The sequence below is a fragment of the Schistosoma mansoni genome, chromosome 2 (genome assembly GCF_000237925.1).
Source record: "Schistosoma mansoni strain Puerto Rico chromosome 2, complete genome".
Classification (NCBI taxonomy): domain Eukaryota; kingdom Metazoa; phylum Platyhelminthes; class Trematoda; order Strigeidida; family Schistosomatidae; genus Schistosoma; species Schistosoma mansoni.
The window spans coordinates 10,221,357-10,236,140 of NC_031496.1; the positions used below are offsets into that span (position 1 = coordinate 10,221,357).

Sequence of the window (14,784 nt, forward strand, 5' to 3'; positions counted from 1 at the left end):
GAAATTCAAACACTTCACTTCTCCCGGAAGTTCGTGATGATCACGTCGTTCAGAAGGACGATGAAAGCTCCACGACCAAACCATTCAGCTCAGAGAACAAAACTCCATCATAATCATTCACCAGAACTACAAATCTTCTCCACCATTTCGTTTACTTCATATTTATCACCTGAAATCAATCAAATTAAATAAATTTTGTAAATTTTACTTTGTACTGATCTCATTCATGTCAGCGGACTGAGGTTGATAAATTTTAATTATGATCACTACAACAGTTTCCAATATTAAATTCATTTTGTATTATTTGTTTGAATCTTCCCAATGATGCTTAGGACTGCAATCAACCAGTCTCTTATTGGCATATGTGTATCCTGTACTCATTGCTTCGGTATTGTCTTAATTCACAAACATTGTAAGCAAAGTGGCTAGCAGTGAAATATAGGGAGCGTGTTTTGTCCTATTTGGAACTCGTCAGCTGGATGTACGTGCGTCCCCGAGTTTATGTTCACTCTGGGTCTCGAACTGAGTACTGTTACCAATATTTGTGTTATTTTTAATGACAGAATTATTGACACAAGCATTATGATTGATGCATTTTTACTTTTACAGATCTGTTAACTCTCATAATTTATGTCATCTAAATAATATATTACTTACTTACTTACGCCTGTTACCCCTCGTCGAGGAGCATAGGCCGCTCACCAGCATTCTCCATCCAACTCTGTCCTGAGCCTTCCTTTCCAGTTCTTTCCAGTTGCTATTCATCCTTTTCATATAGGCTTCTATTTCCCGGCGTAGTGTGTTCTTTGGCCTTCGTCTTTTCCGCTTCCCTTCCGGATTGCAAGCTAGGGATTGAGTCGTCAATCTTTGGGCTGCTTCGATGTTCGGTGGATTCAATGGGGCTGGTCTATTCAGCAGTTCCTCAAAGTATTCTGCCCATCTTTTTCTCTGTTCTTGAATCTCAGTGATTGTCTTTCCTTCTTTGTCCTTGACTGGTCTTTCTGGTTTGCTATATCTCCCTGCCAATTTCTTCGTTGTATCATATAGTTGTTTCATATTCTCTTCTCTTGCAGCTTTTTCCGCCGCCGTTGCTAGTTCTCCTATGTATTTCTGCTTGTCGGCTTTAAATTATTTTTTCTGGTTAGCGTTTTTTTAGCGAGTTAGCTTTTCTACGGGATGGGGTCGCTAACCCCATACCCAACCCTCCTCCTTTACCCGGGCTTGGGACCGACAGTAACTCTAGAAGAGTTACAGACGGAGTTAAATAATATATTACTGCATAGCAATTTGTTTCTAAAATAACAATGTACTAGATTACCATACTGGAACAATGGATTATTGTTTGATGCACTTGACTTTCAATAATTAGATTAAAGGTTTAATCCCATCTACTACGGTTATTGGCTGTCACATCTAAAATGTGATTTAAGTTCTTGCATACAAAGTTGTACCTAATAAGTGAATTTAATGATTGTATACTATTGTAGTGAACGAATAAACAAGTGGGGACAATCAAATGTATGTAAATACAAAATTATAGAATCATTTAGTAAAATCTGAGCACCATACAGTAAATACTTCATTTGCAAAATATCAGTCAATCGACTGTCTCAGACTTCATTGCTCCTTCATTTCCACAGCAGTCATTCTTTGTTCTCGTTCTCTTTTCTTTGATCTTCTTGACCTTCTGTCTGCAGGTATTTCCCTTTTCGATTGGTGATATACACACACTATTATCAATGTAACTATCATATTATTAAAGAGTAACAAAATTAATAAACTTATTATTAACATTTTTTATACACAAAATATCAAGGTAATATAATTAAATAATAGAATAGTTGAAAGAAAAAACAAATCATTCTAATTAGGTCAATACTTAAAGGAGATTGCTATTTCGGGCGTACTACTAGGCAACTTAACCAACGAATGAGTGAACATCTACCAGCATGGTTTAGGAAGGACCAGATAAAAACAATACACAGTTCTATCTTGGCACATCTAATTGATAGTGGCCATAATGTAGATAAATCGAAATCATTTCGAGTGATCTATCGTATACCTCCATCATTTCCCAACGGAGTTTGCTCCTGTCTCTTTCATATAGCAGAAGCCATAGGAATTCGTACATTCCACCCCAATTTATATGTACAAAGCTTACATGTGTTGTTCTAATTTATCATATATATATATTTGATATACTTAACAAACTTTTAATACTCTCAAATTCACTTAGTATTGTTTGTTTGAATCTTCCCATTGATGTTTAGGACTGCAACTAGTCAGTCTCTAATTGGCATATATGCATACTGTGCGTATTGCCTCGATATAGCCTTAATTTACAAGCGTTGTAAGCAGAGATAGATAGTGGCTAGCAGTGGAATCCAGGACGCGCGTTTCTTCCTAATTGGGACTCGTCAGCTGGATGTTCTTTCATTGGTTTATTTGATACATAAAACATATTAAATCCATTGATTTTGTTACACATTGTAAAAGATGAACTGAATTGATTCACCATATAACGTTTCTATTTATCATTTATATTCTAATAATATTTTATTCATATACTACTTATATAAAGAAAAACACACAACAAACTAGTAGTTTATCTATAGTATCACATCAATAAGTAGTATATATATAAAAGGGTATAATATTTTTATTGTATACAATTTTGGATTATGTATGATTATATATTATGATAATGTACAAATGGATATTCGACATTTACATTAACTTTTTAAATATACCATTTTTTTTCTTTTTACAATGTATCTGTGCATATACATGCATATTTATTTAAACATACATCTATTTATATCCATACAAACATACTACTAATATGAATATAATAGTAATAACTTTTGCTTGTTATCTTTTTCTCATTTCTGTCTAAATTAATAATAATAATAATAACAGGTATATAATATTAATAATACAATAGTTTATTCATATCATGATTGTATGAACTTGATTTTTTTTAATTATTTAATGCATCAGCAGAGTAGAGAAATGAGTTATGTATTCATTGTTAATATACTACTACTACTACTACTACTAATAATAATAATAATAATGGTAATAATAATAATAACGGTAATAATAATACTTAATAAACAGGACAATATTGAAGTCAGTCAGTTATTTTTCCAATATTCAAAATAATAACAGTTATTACATATTAGTTAGTGATGCATTAGAACTATGATGAATAAATTAAGTAGTTAGATTAAACATCTTTATGTGATATTTGTTTTGAATGACAATTGATCAGTTGAGAGTTTTCCTAATAATTCGTTTGTTTGAATTTTATATGTCATTTATGTTGTAAAAGATTTTCGATCTGGAAGGGGTTTTGTGGAGATTGTAGTAATTTTATAGTTGAATTCATGAGTCAATTGAAACTGGACCACTATAGAACACCTGGAAATACTGGACTGCCGTTCCGTCCTAGTATGGGACTCCTCAGCAGTGCGCATTCACAAACCTGCTCGCGGGATTCAAACCCAGGGCCTTGTGTCTCGCGCGCGAACGCTTAACCTCTAAACCACTGAGCCGGCATCCAACGGTGTTAATATCTAACTTTAACCAATCCACGAAATTGACCAACCGTCCACAACAGACCCGGTTGAACTCCACTTGTCACTGTTTCTCACTAGAACTTCAGGAAATACCTCTTGGAGTCAGTCACTAGTGAGCATATGATCATTATTAGAATGGGGTTTTGTGGAGATTTTCGTAATTTTATATAGTTGAGATCATGAGTCAATTGAAGCTAGACCATCATGTAAAACCTGTAAGCACTGGATGTTTTGTAGTTGACTATATTTGGAAAATAATTTTTACATTCTTTTTTTTTAAAAAACTTCACGAAATGTAACCATATATCATTTCGTTATCATTGTGAATTCGAGAAATTTAAAATCCGGATATCAACTCCGGATCTCTCAAAAAAGGGGAGGTGTTGTATCCCGTGGAGAATTATGAATAGTAACTTTGAGAACTATCTATGGACCAATATGATATGTGTATTTCCTATTGTATGATTACTAAGTAACTAAACTATTCATATTCGTGTCCTTCTTATTATAAGCTTTATTTTGGCCTATAGACTATTATTATACGATTCACCACTTTTTGAGTTATCCCCAATCTATTGATTACCGTTCCCCCTATTTACAGCCATTTTTGGCTAAATCTTGTACAAATGTTATTTTCTATTTAATGGTACGATAAGGTCTGTTTGATTGCTATATAAACCCAGTATGTTTGTGAACAATGATTCATGTAGCAGAGGCTGTTATTGATGTTTTGGACTTAACTGGCTGGGCTAAGCAGATAGCAGGACCGAGTAGTGCTCAAGACTGCTCATACGACCTTCATGTATTATTGATCCGATCGATAATTCGCTCCTCTCTGATTGGCGGGGATCAGCACGTTCATATATCAATAGGGCATACGCACGCACGCACACGATATAACACATTGTTAAGAATTATACATAAATATTTTGCCTATAATTTATATATTTTCTATAGTATCATTGAAAATTTGGATGGTGTACGTTTACTTTGGTCATTGTTAAAGAATCCCAATCCAAAAGTACAATCTTATGCTGCTTGGGCTTTATGTCCATGTATCCAAAATGCAAAGGTTTGTGCTGTTATTATTAATATTTCAAAAATCTTAAAATTATTTTTTCTTAGATTACACAAAAGACACTCAAACTCTACACTAGGACAAGTCATTACGCTTTGATGCATTTTTCTCTGATATAGATTGTAACCGATATGATAAGTAAAACATTCATGGAATACGACGAATGATCATAATAGATTTATTTTTGCTCAGGTCATTTTTTTAGGCCCATTAGTCTCTGTTTAGCTTTCTTGCCTGCATGGTATTTTATGCTATCAACGTTTGATTATTTGATTGGTAAAACACATGTCTTAAATCAGCCAATGAAAGTAAGTTTTACCTCCATAGTACATTTAAAGGTTTAATGCAGGTATCTTAGGGCGCTGAATTCAGAAGACAGGATATACTCAAACTGATAATGGATCGTTAGTATTAGTAAATACAGTTTGGTGCTTCCATGGGCTCGAACATTAACACCAACGATAGATCCTCAGCTGATTTTAGCAGCGTTCCAGGACAAACAAAATCTTTTGCAATTCCAACAGCTAATCCTACTTGGATTTGACTATAAAATTAATTACCACTAAACTGAAGACTATGGAGAAGCGGACATGCTGTTGAAAGTACATGTTAGTGATTGTTCTGTCCCAAATAAAAACGATTTATTGCCGTGTACCATCTATCAAGTCCCATCTTAACTTTGCTGGTAAGTACTAAGTCTATACAAATAGCATAACACAAAGCGCCCAAATTTTGAAGAACAATAAAACTGATCACAATCTGATTGATGAAGAATTTACACGATTGTAAATTATAACACCTTTGTCATCTTTAAGAATTCTTATATGATATGGATAATTGTTTTGTTTGCATAAAACTCATTTTGGTATCAGAGTACTGTCGCATTCAGTATATTTTCCAGTTTTTTAACAACTGCCCCAGAATAAATCCAATCAATTCCATCTCCCTGGTTTTCAATAGATCAACAGATTACCACATTTGAAGAAGTATTTTTTGTAACGTGGTCATGGCCAAATATACTGCAGTATGAAAATAATATAAACTTCGATTAGTCCAAAATCTATCATGTATAATTCATACTGATGTATTTTCAAAACGTGTACATTATAATCCCACAGAAGACACTTGAAAAAAAAATTAGGTTACTTTTATGAGTACTCTACAGATCATATTCAGTCGAATACAATAATATTAATTGGAAGATTAGTATCACCTCCATTTCATCAAGTGTAAATTATTGCAGTGAACAAGAACACGAGTGCGGACAATCGAATGTATTTAAGCACAAATTACAGACTATCTCACCAAATTCTGATAGCCATACAGTAAACAGTTAATTTGCAAATAACAATCAATTGTCTCAATCTTAACTGTTCCTTCTGCAAATATCAGTCCGTCTTCTCTGATTTCATTGTTCATGCATTTTCGTACCGATTTCGCTTCATTTCTGTTCTTTCCTTATCGATCTTCTAGTGAAATACATTCTATGTCTGACCATCACCATATACTACTTATGTGGATATAAGTAGCCTACACCACAATATGTCATACAGCTGAATGATCAAATAGAATATTTTGTTAACAATTTAAGATATCTTTATCAGAGTCGATTATGAATGTTTGTGGAGTTTCTTATTTGTGTACTACACAACTCTTGATGAAGGGTTGCTAAATCAAATGTAATTTTAGATCTTTTTGGGTAGCAGTTTATTATTGATCCGCTACATTACATAACTAAAGAGATATCCTCATAAAGAAACTTTACCAGTAAACCCTCTAGCAGTTGAGTTAGAATCTTTTGCTTTTGTTCAAGACTAAAAACCAATAAAGAAAATGTGGACAATTGAATGCATAATCATATGACGACCTCATGTAATGTACACATTTTAAGTTGTTCATGACACAGGAATTCAAGATAAAGATCAATATGAATACAGATTTCTTCAAACAGCGAAAACCAACAAGTAATCACTGATTAGACCTCCTTTTATAAACCTTCATATTGACACTGGTTAAAAATAAGTAAACAGATAATGTGTCTTTTACGAAAACATACACAGTTTTAGCTTTCAAAAAGCTGTCAGATTGTCGACAATGTTAAATAGTTCATTTCCGAATCCACCTAAAAGACGTACTTTAATTTTTGTCATTAATTTGTCATTATCTCTGAACTAATCTCTTCTTCTATTGATTCACTTCAATGTTTTCAGTTTTTCATCATTCCTATCTATTTCTTGAATCGTATTCTAAATCCCTAGTATTATAACTATAATCCTAAAAAGACTATAAATATATTTATGCATAACAGAAACAAACATGTGTCTATTTGAAATTTAGGATCCAAATAAATAGCCAAGTTATTGGCTTTCTTTTTTTCTCTGGAACTAAATGAAGAAAAGGAAACAAAGTACCTTGCATTTATTGCTCATTATGGTCTCTGATGCAAAAAAAACATACTTTCCCTAAATAATAAAACCGTTATCGGCTATAGATTAGATAAATAACAGATACAGTTTTCCAGCTGTTAAAGAATATTATACAGTTTTACTTATCAGTACAGAGGTCTGTGAAGATCATTGAACGTTTTTTTTACGAACATTTACTGAAAATCAGGATGTACTAAACACTTGTTTCGTCCTAGTACGGGACTTATTATTATTTATTATTTAAACACATAAATATTGGTACAATAAAGCACCAGATATATATGCGCCACACAAATCTCATTTGATTTGTGTGAGGGATGAGATACTGCTCGGATGCCCAAACCGAAGCAGCTGGTTTTCTTAGGGGGCCACATCCGGAGCCTTTGACCTAAATATCTGATCCACAAGGCAGTGCAGCATCGTAAGGAGATGCAGTCCCATGGTAGCCGGTGTCCAACGATTGATTCATACGCCATTTGTTCCCTCAGGGTACTGGAGCCCATGTGCACCATTGGTTTGGAATCAGGGTTTTCCAACTCCCCTAGGTGGACGCGCCGTGTCCACGAACCCGGTTAAAGCGCTGGACATTCGCTTTTCGTCCTCCGAATTTCGTAAACAACAGTAATGCCACGACAAGGCAGTGAGTGGGACTTCCCTGGTAGAGGCTATATACGCGTGGTCATGTGAGAGCATTTCTAGAGGGAGAGCATACTCTCCTCACTCTCGGCCGTACCAGGGCATTTGGGGGCCTACTTAACTATATGCATCCACTATCCTACCAGAAATAACGTTAGAAAATAAATAGATCTCAATCAAATGAAACATTTATGGTAGACTTGAAATATGGATACTTTTACTACAAAAAATAAAGATAAATGTCCATGATAAGTTATAAATTGCAAATAATGAATAAAATGTTTATGTCACTGAAATTCAGGTAACGACATATAGGATACATAATTGCATTACTCTGTCTATTATTCCCTATTTTTATTAACAAGACCTCGATATGTTGTCTGGAAAAAAAACTTGATTTCTCAATTATTTCGGTTAGTAAAAACTTTTTTTAAAAATATTCACGGTAATAGTAGTTAATCTAGTTTCCTTATTCCAGTTACCATTTAATACTTGATTGTTTTGGAATTACTACAAATAATTAAACATTGTAATCTGTATAAAATTGAATTTCTGTAGTAGAACTGGGATGTATGCTACTGATGTCGATAGATATAAGTGGTATGTATCATCATTTGAAAGTGAAATGCCTGGAGATAGAAGGTTAAGAAGATCGAAGAAAAGAGAACGAGAACAGAGAATGATTAGTGTGGAAATGAGGGAACAATGAAGTCTGAGACGATTGATTGATACTTTGCAATTGAAGTATTTACTGTATAGTTCTCATATTTTCCTAAGTGATTCTGTAATTTTGTATTTACATACATTTGATTGTCCCCATTTGTTTATTCGTTCACTACAGAACTAATATATGAATAATACTGAGATAAAAATAAGTAAGCGGAATACGTATTTATCATCCTCTTTGATAATGAACTTTAATAAATGATGACAACGTCAACAGAAGTTTTGGGGAAAATACAAGCGTATGGATTATTTGATCTCTGATATTAGTTTTACACGAAACGATTGCAGTTCGTCCGAAATTCGTTAGACAACAAAAATAGCTTTTCAGGTGATAAAATGTAGTATTTTAGTTAATTAAAGAGCGGATCGTTGTAAGAACATTCATTGTAAATCTTACTGTTTTTATAACACATTTTACACTCACCAGCAAGGTCTATTCGTAATCTTGAGGGAAATAATGCTTCATGAAACTTTAAAATAACCCGGTAACAACACTTTTCACTGCGTAGCTGAATGACATGGATTTGATTCCTTCAGAGCTCATAAGTTTCATAAAGATTATAGGCATAACTTTCTGACTAGTATCGAATATCACGAAACCCATACCCAGGGTTCATATTTGACTACATCCAACCCCTGACATTTCAATGTGATGCACATAATGTCGACTAACGTACACTAGTCACCCTAGCCTTACTTCATTAATGAAGTTCTGTCAACACTAGAAGAACTTGGTAAATATGACATTGATCACTATTCTTTGACCAGTCTATTGTCATCTGATATATATATATATATATATATATATATATATATATATATATAATTATTCAAAACAACTCATCAAACACAACTGTTAAATAATTTTTCGTCATTCTTCATCACTATTACTACAGGATGCTGGCGAACTAGTACGTTCATTTGTTGGTGGGCTTGAATTAATTGTAAGCTTATTAAATTCAAAAGATTTGGAGGTGTTAGCTGCTGTTTGTGCCGCTGTTTCGAAAATGCAGAGGGATGAACAAAATCTAGCTGTGATTACTGATCAGTGGTGTAGATGCCATTGGTTATCACTGTTTGACACACACGGTAATAAACTGTTTTATCATTATTTTTTCAATGATAATATACGATGATAACTAGAATAAACAGGAACGAGGTAGTTAGGAACTACTCATATTAGCGCTCAATTTTAACAATTAGGCCGTATTCACGTCTCATATTATAAGATCTACTTTGTTTTATTTACGCCTGTTACACCTCGTGGAGGAGAATAGGCCTCCGGCCGGGATTCTCCAACCATGTCTTTGGTTTTTCTTCCAACTATTGTCAAGCGCTATTCATTCCTTTCATGTTTAGCTATAATTTTCATCTCCGTTTATCCTTTAGTCTACCTCTTTTTCTTTTAACTGGAGGATTCCAAGTCGGCCCTTTCCTCGTGATTCAGTTTAATGATTTCTGCAACTTATCTCCTATCCACCTCCAACGTCATGTCCTAACCTCCTCTTCAGAGGCAAGTTGATTCATTCTCCCCAGCAGTAGGTTGTTGCTGATGGTAACCGGTCAGCGGACATTCAATATCTTGCATAGACAATTGTTTATAAATAATTGTAAATTTTTGATGGTGGTTGTAGTAGTACCCCAAGTTTCAGATCCATACACTACAACCGTTCTGACGCTCGTATTGAAGATTGTGACTTTGATATTGGTTGACAGTTGTTTTTAGTTCCATATATCCTTCATTTGTATGAATGTCGCCCTTGCTTTGAGAACTTGTGCCTTCACATTTGCGTCAGATCCTCGTTGTTCGTCGATGATGCTTCCCGGGTTTGTGAAACCGTCCAAATTTTCCAGAGTTTCTACGTCAAGTATGATTGTGTTGGTGTTCACCGTGTTTTTTTGAGGATCTTGATATTTTCCCTTCGTGTGTTGAGGACTGCTGATGCAGAGGCTGCTGCTACACTAGTTGTCTTCATCTGCATTTGTTGATGTGTATGTGATAGAAGAGCTAGGTCATCTACGAAGTCCAAACCGTCTAGTTGCACTAAACCTGTCCACGGAATGCCATGATTCCCATCAGATGTGGAGGTCCTCATAACCCAGTCAACCAACGGAAGTAAGAGAAATGGGGAGAGTAGGCAGTCTTTTTTTAACTACGGTCCTTACTTTAAATGCATCTGTCAGCTGTCCTCCATCCAACTTTTTGCACTGTAGTCCATCGTATGAGTTCCGGATAATGTTGACAATCTTCTCAGTGACTCCATAGTATCAAGGAAGTTTCCATAATATTCTCCTGTCCACACTGTCAAACACTTTCTCATAGCCAATGAAGTTGATGTATAGTGACGAGTTTCATTCAATTGATTGTTAAACGATGATCCGTAATGTGACGATTTGGTCTGTGAACGACCGATCCTTACGGAATCCAGCCTATAGATCTCGAATCTGGACGTCTACTGAAACTTTCATACGGTTCAGCAACACTTCTGAAAACTTTTACTGGTATTGATGGTGATGTGATGCCTCTGTAGTTCTAAGACTTGCTCAAAACTCCTTTCTTTGGTATATTGATGAGTTATCCTTCCTTCCAGCGTGTTGACACTTGTTTCTCCTCTCGAATTTTTCTGAATATAGCCTGGAACATGTTTGCAGATGCTTCTATATCTGACTTCAGCGCTTCTGCTTGTATACTGTCAGTTTTTTGTTGCTTTCACACTCTTGATTTCTTCGGTAGTTGATGAATTGACATCAATAGGAAGGTCTGTGTGTGTTGCTTCGATGTCTGGTAGGTTGTTTGGGACCTGTCTATTCAAGAGTTCTTCGAAGTGCTCTACACACCTGTTCCACAGTTCTTGAATTTCAGTATTCGGCCTACCTTCTCCGTTTTCAAATAATCACTCTGGTCCATTGTGATCCATGTGGTTTTGTGTATGCGTTTGTTGAAGGCACACAAATTTGCAATCTCTCTCCATTCTCGTTCTTTTCTCCCAGTTCATGTCGTCTCATGATATCTTTATACTTGATGTCTTCTATTTGGAATTTGGTGTTTATTTCTGACTGGGTGATTATGTCCTTTCCTGAACATTTCTCTACAGCTGCAGCTTCCCATTGAACCGACCTTTATCTCCTCCACCACCATCATCAATGGGTGCATGGCACTGGATGATATTCATTGTAATCCTTTCCTTCTTTGCTTTGAGAGATGCTTCGATGATCCTCTGTCCATGAGATTCACATCCTATAAGCGCTTTTTGTGCTTCTTTGGAGAGCATCGACGCACTATTTAAACTTTGTTAATTTAATCCAGTTATTTACTTACTCTGAAGAAGCGGCCTAGATCAAGTCACGAAACTTCAGAAATACAATCTTTCTACTCATTGATATATAACAAAATATATATTTATCTATTGTTAACCAAGCTAGTTTAAGTGAAGTTTATCTTGCGAAAATGGAACTTTCTGTTCTCAAATCGACAACATTGAACCAAAAGAATTAACATTCGACAAGAAACCAAGGTAGAAATATTGTTTTTTTTTTAGTAGCCACTCAAACTACTACAATAAACGACGGCCTTCAATTTTTCCCCTGATAGTTAATACTCCCTAAATTTTTATTAAAACTAATTCATTGACTTCTACGAATATCCGTCAACATAAAAACGAACAGTTTGATAGAAACTGAGCCCCGAGTATAAAGAAGATAATATATGTGATAATTACCTTTTGATTATTACCCTAAAGAAGTTCAGACAAGTTTGCTTGATGAAAAGTCGCTGGGATTCTTTTTAATATAATAATATAATGTAATTCATTGACTATTACACAAAACATCTAATCAACATAAAATATGTCACATATCTTGTAGATAAAGTTTCTCATTAAACAGTTCAGATACCATATATAACTCGCCGTACTTTTATCGTCTTCTTTTAAATAACCCAATAGAAAGATGATCGCCTTCGATGTCCCCTAACCGATGCTGTAGCAAAGTGTTGTACATGGGGAACAAATCGTATTGATTTTGGTCGTGCTGGTGCTGTTATACCTATTGTTCGTTATCTTAAATCATCTGATCCAAATGTTCATAGATCAACTGCAAAAGCATTATTTCAACTAAGTCGCGATCCAAATAATTGTGTTTCAATGCATCAAGTTAATGTGGTAAAATATTTATTACAAATGGTTGGTTCTTCAGTAAGTAATCAACAATTTTTAAAGGTTAATACGATCTTTAATCTAACATGATAATAGAAGCATAGAGTTCATTTTCGCTTATGGAGGAAGAAACACGTCAAATACGAATTTTCTTGGGAAATCACCCATATTTATTTGTCATTCATTCCTTTATCACAGACCTTCAACAATCAGTATCAATTCTAGTTAAATGTTGATTGATTTCTGAGCAAACGTCTGAATTATTCAGGCTTTATGTTAAAACATCTTTGATGACAGTATGTTTTTCAATACTTATAACCCAAAACGTTTTGTCCTTCATTTTTAAAACTTCTCGAGTATTTCATGAAGTCTATCATGAAAACTAAGCGATTTACGACAATCAAACATTGTATTTAATACTTAACTCTACTGGCCTCCTCGATGATAAGCGGAATCTGTATTCTGTGAACTTTAAAACATAATGTTCTCAATGTGACTACTTTAACAATAAATTGTTATAATAGATAAACCTTGTACATTATATACATTTCATTCACATATAGTTACCGTTTTAGCCTGACGCATAATTTTACACGACTTCATTAGGCTAACTATAAATTCACAATTGTAACACTCCATTAGAGGAAATATTAAAGTTTTAACATGGAGGAAATGCTTGTTCTTAATAGTACTACTATAGTACTACTTTACATGTCCAAATAAACATGTGTAAAAATTAAAATCATACAAACTTATTATTGATAACAGAGTTAAATTGTAGCACCACAAAATAGTTAAGATACTTGAACAGTAGATTATTGCTTGAAAAGGTATTTACTAGATTATGACCAAATAGTTGGATTATTCATACATACATTGATTCTTTGAATCTTCCTATTGTTGTTTAGGTCTGTAATTGATCAGTTTCCTTTTAGCATATGTGCTTTCTATGCATATTGCCTCAATATTACCATCAATTCATAAGCATTTTATGCAGGGATAGATAGCGGTTAACAATCAAATCCAGGAATAGCGTTTTGTCCGGTTCGGGGACCCATCAGCTACCTGCACTCAGTAGCAAAATACAAAATGTGATGGCGTTTGAAGTGAACGATACAAATTTTGAGTCATGGAGTAAACAACAATTCTAAGATGCAACTAAATTCAGCAGATGAGTCCCAAATAGAACGAAACGCGCCTCCTGGATTCCACTGCTAGCTATTATTTATCTTTGCTCAAAATAGTTGGATAGTACTGTGCTCATCGTATGATTCATATTGATTTGTTTTACTGGCGTTTCAATTCATGTGTGTACATATTTTATCATCCCCAAACATAAACAAAGTATTTATATTTTATCTTTATTGTTTAGTGACTCTCCAACTAACCATGGTTTCTTATAAATATAATTTCTGAGTTTATAGATAGATGAAACTATAATTTATCAACAAACCTAGAGCAATTCTAAAGTGACCTTTTATTAGATCCAAAATAAGGTTATGAATTATTCTGAGGAGTTAGTATTGAAGGTAATGTTAGACGTTAAAATTATGAGTTAGAGTCCGGGTTTTCATCACAAAATGACATGAATTTTAATGTCAGAATCCTGTCTAGTCATATAGATCAATGAATTTTGTACAAACTTTCATGGGTTACAATCTTAATTATGATTACTTCATCCATAAATTATTGTCCTAAAGATAGATCCTTTTAAAGAAATGTCATCGTGTCACGAATTTACTTGTTTACTTGATTCTTTCTCTATTTTTTTGAAGGATCCAGAACTTCAAACTGCCAGCGCTGGTTGTATAAGTAATATAAGGAGGTTAGCTTTAGCAAATGAAAAAGTTCATTTGACAAAACTACATGAAAAAATTAAATTCAATGGTATTAAAGATTCAACTGTTAAAAAATCATCGAAAAATAAAACAAGTCCTAGTCATCATCATCATCACCATTATGAAGAACAAGAAAATCAGGAACCACTAGAAAATCATTCACGTGAAGAAACAGATTTAAATGATAAATCAATTATCAGTGATGATCATATTTCTAATCATGATGATACAGCTGTTCGTACAACACTATCTGATAACCTAGAAACACATTCTGGAGAAGTGAACAATTCCTTAAAAGTATCACCACAAATTGTAACAGATTCAAATATTTCATCACCAAACTAA

General features: G+C 34.1%; 1 protein-coding gene across 1 annotated transcript in view; it reads left to right on the top strand.

Moving 5' to 3' along the window:
- Smp_176850 (putative armc4) overlaps positions 1-14,784 on the top strand; it is a gene marked incomplete at both ends in the record, with an annotated part of 36,273 nt that extends 21,489 nt beyond the window's left edge. Inside the window, 4 exons of the mRNA XM_018795634.1 lie at positions 4,539-4,653; positions 9,344-9,456; positions 12,400-12,640; positions 14,377-14,784. Of these exons, the coding sequence (XP_018649927.1) occupies positions 4,539-4,653; positions 9,344-9,456; positions 12,400-12,640; positions 14,377-14,784 (877 nt within the window). The remainder of the gene's footprint in view (positions 1-4,538; positions 4,654-9,343; positions 9,457-12,399; positions 12,641-14,376) is intronic.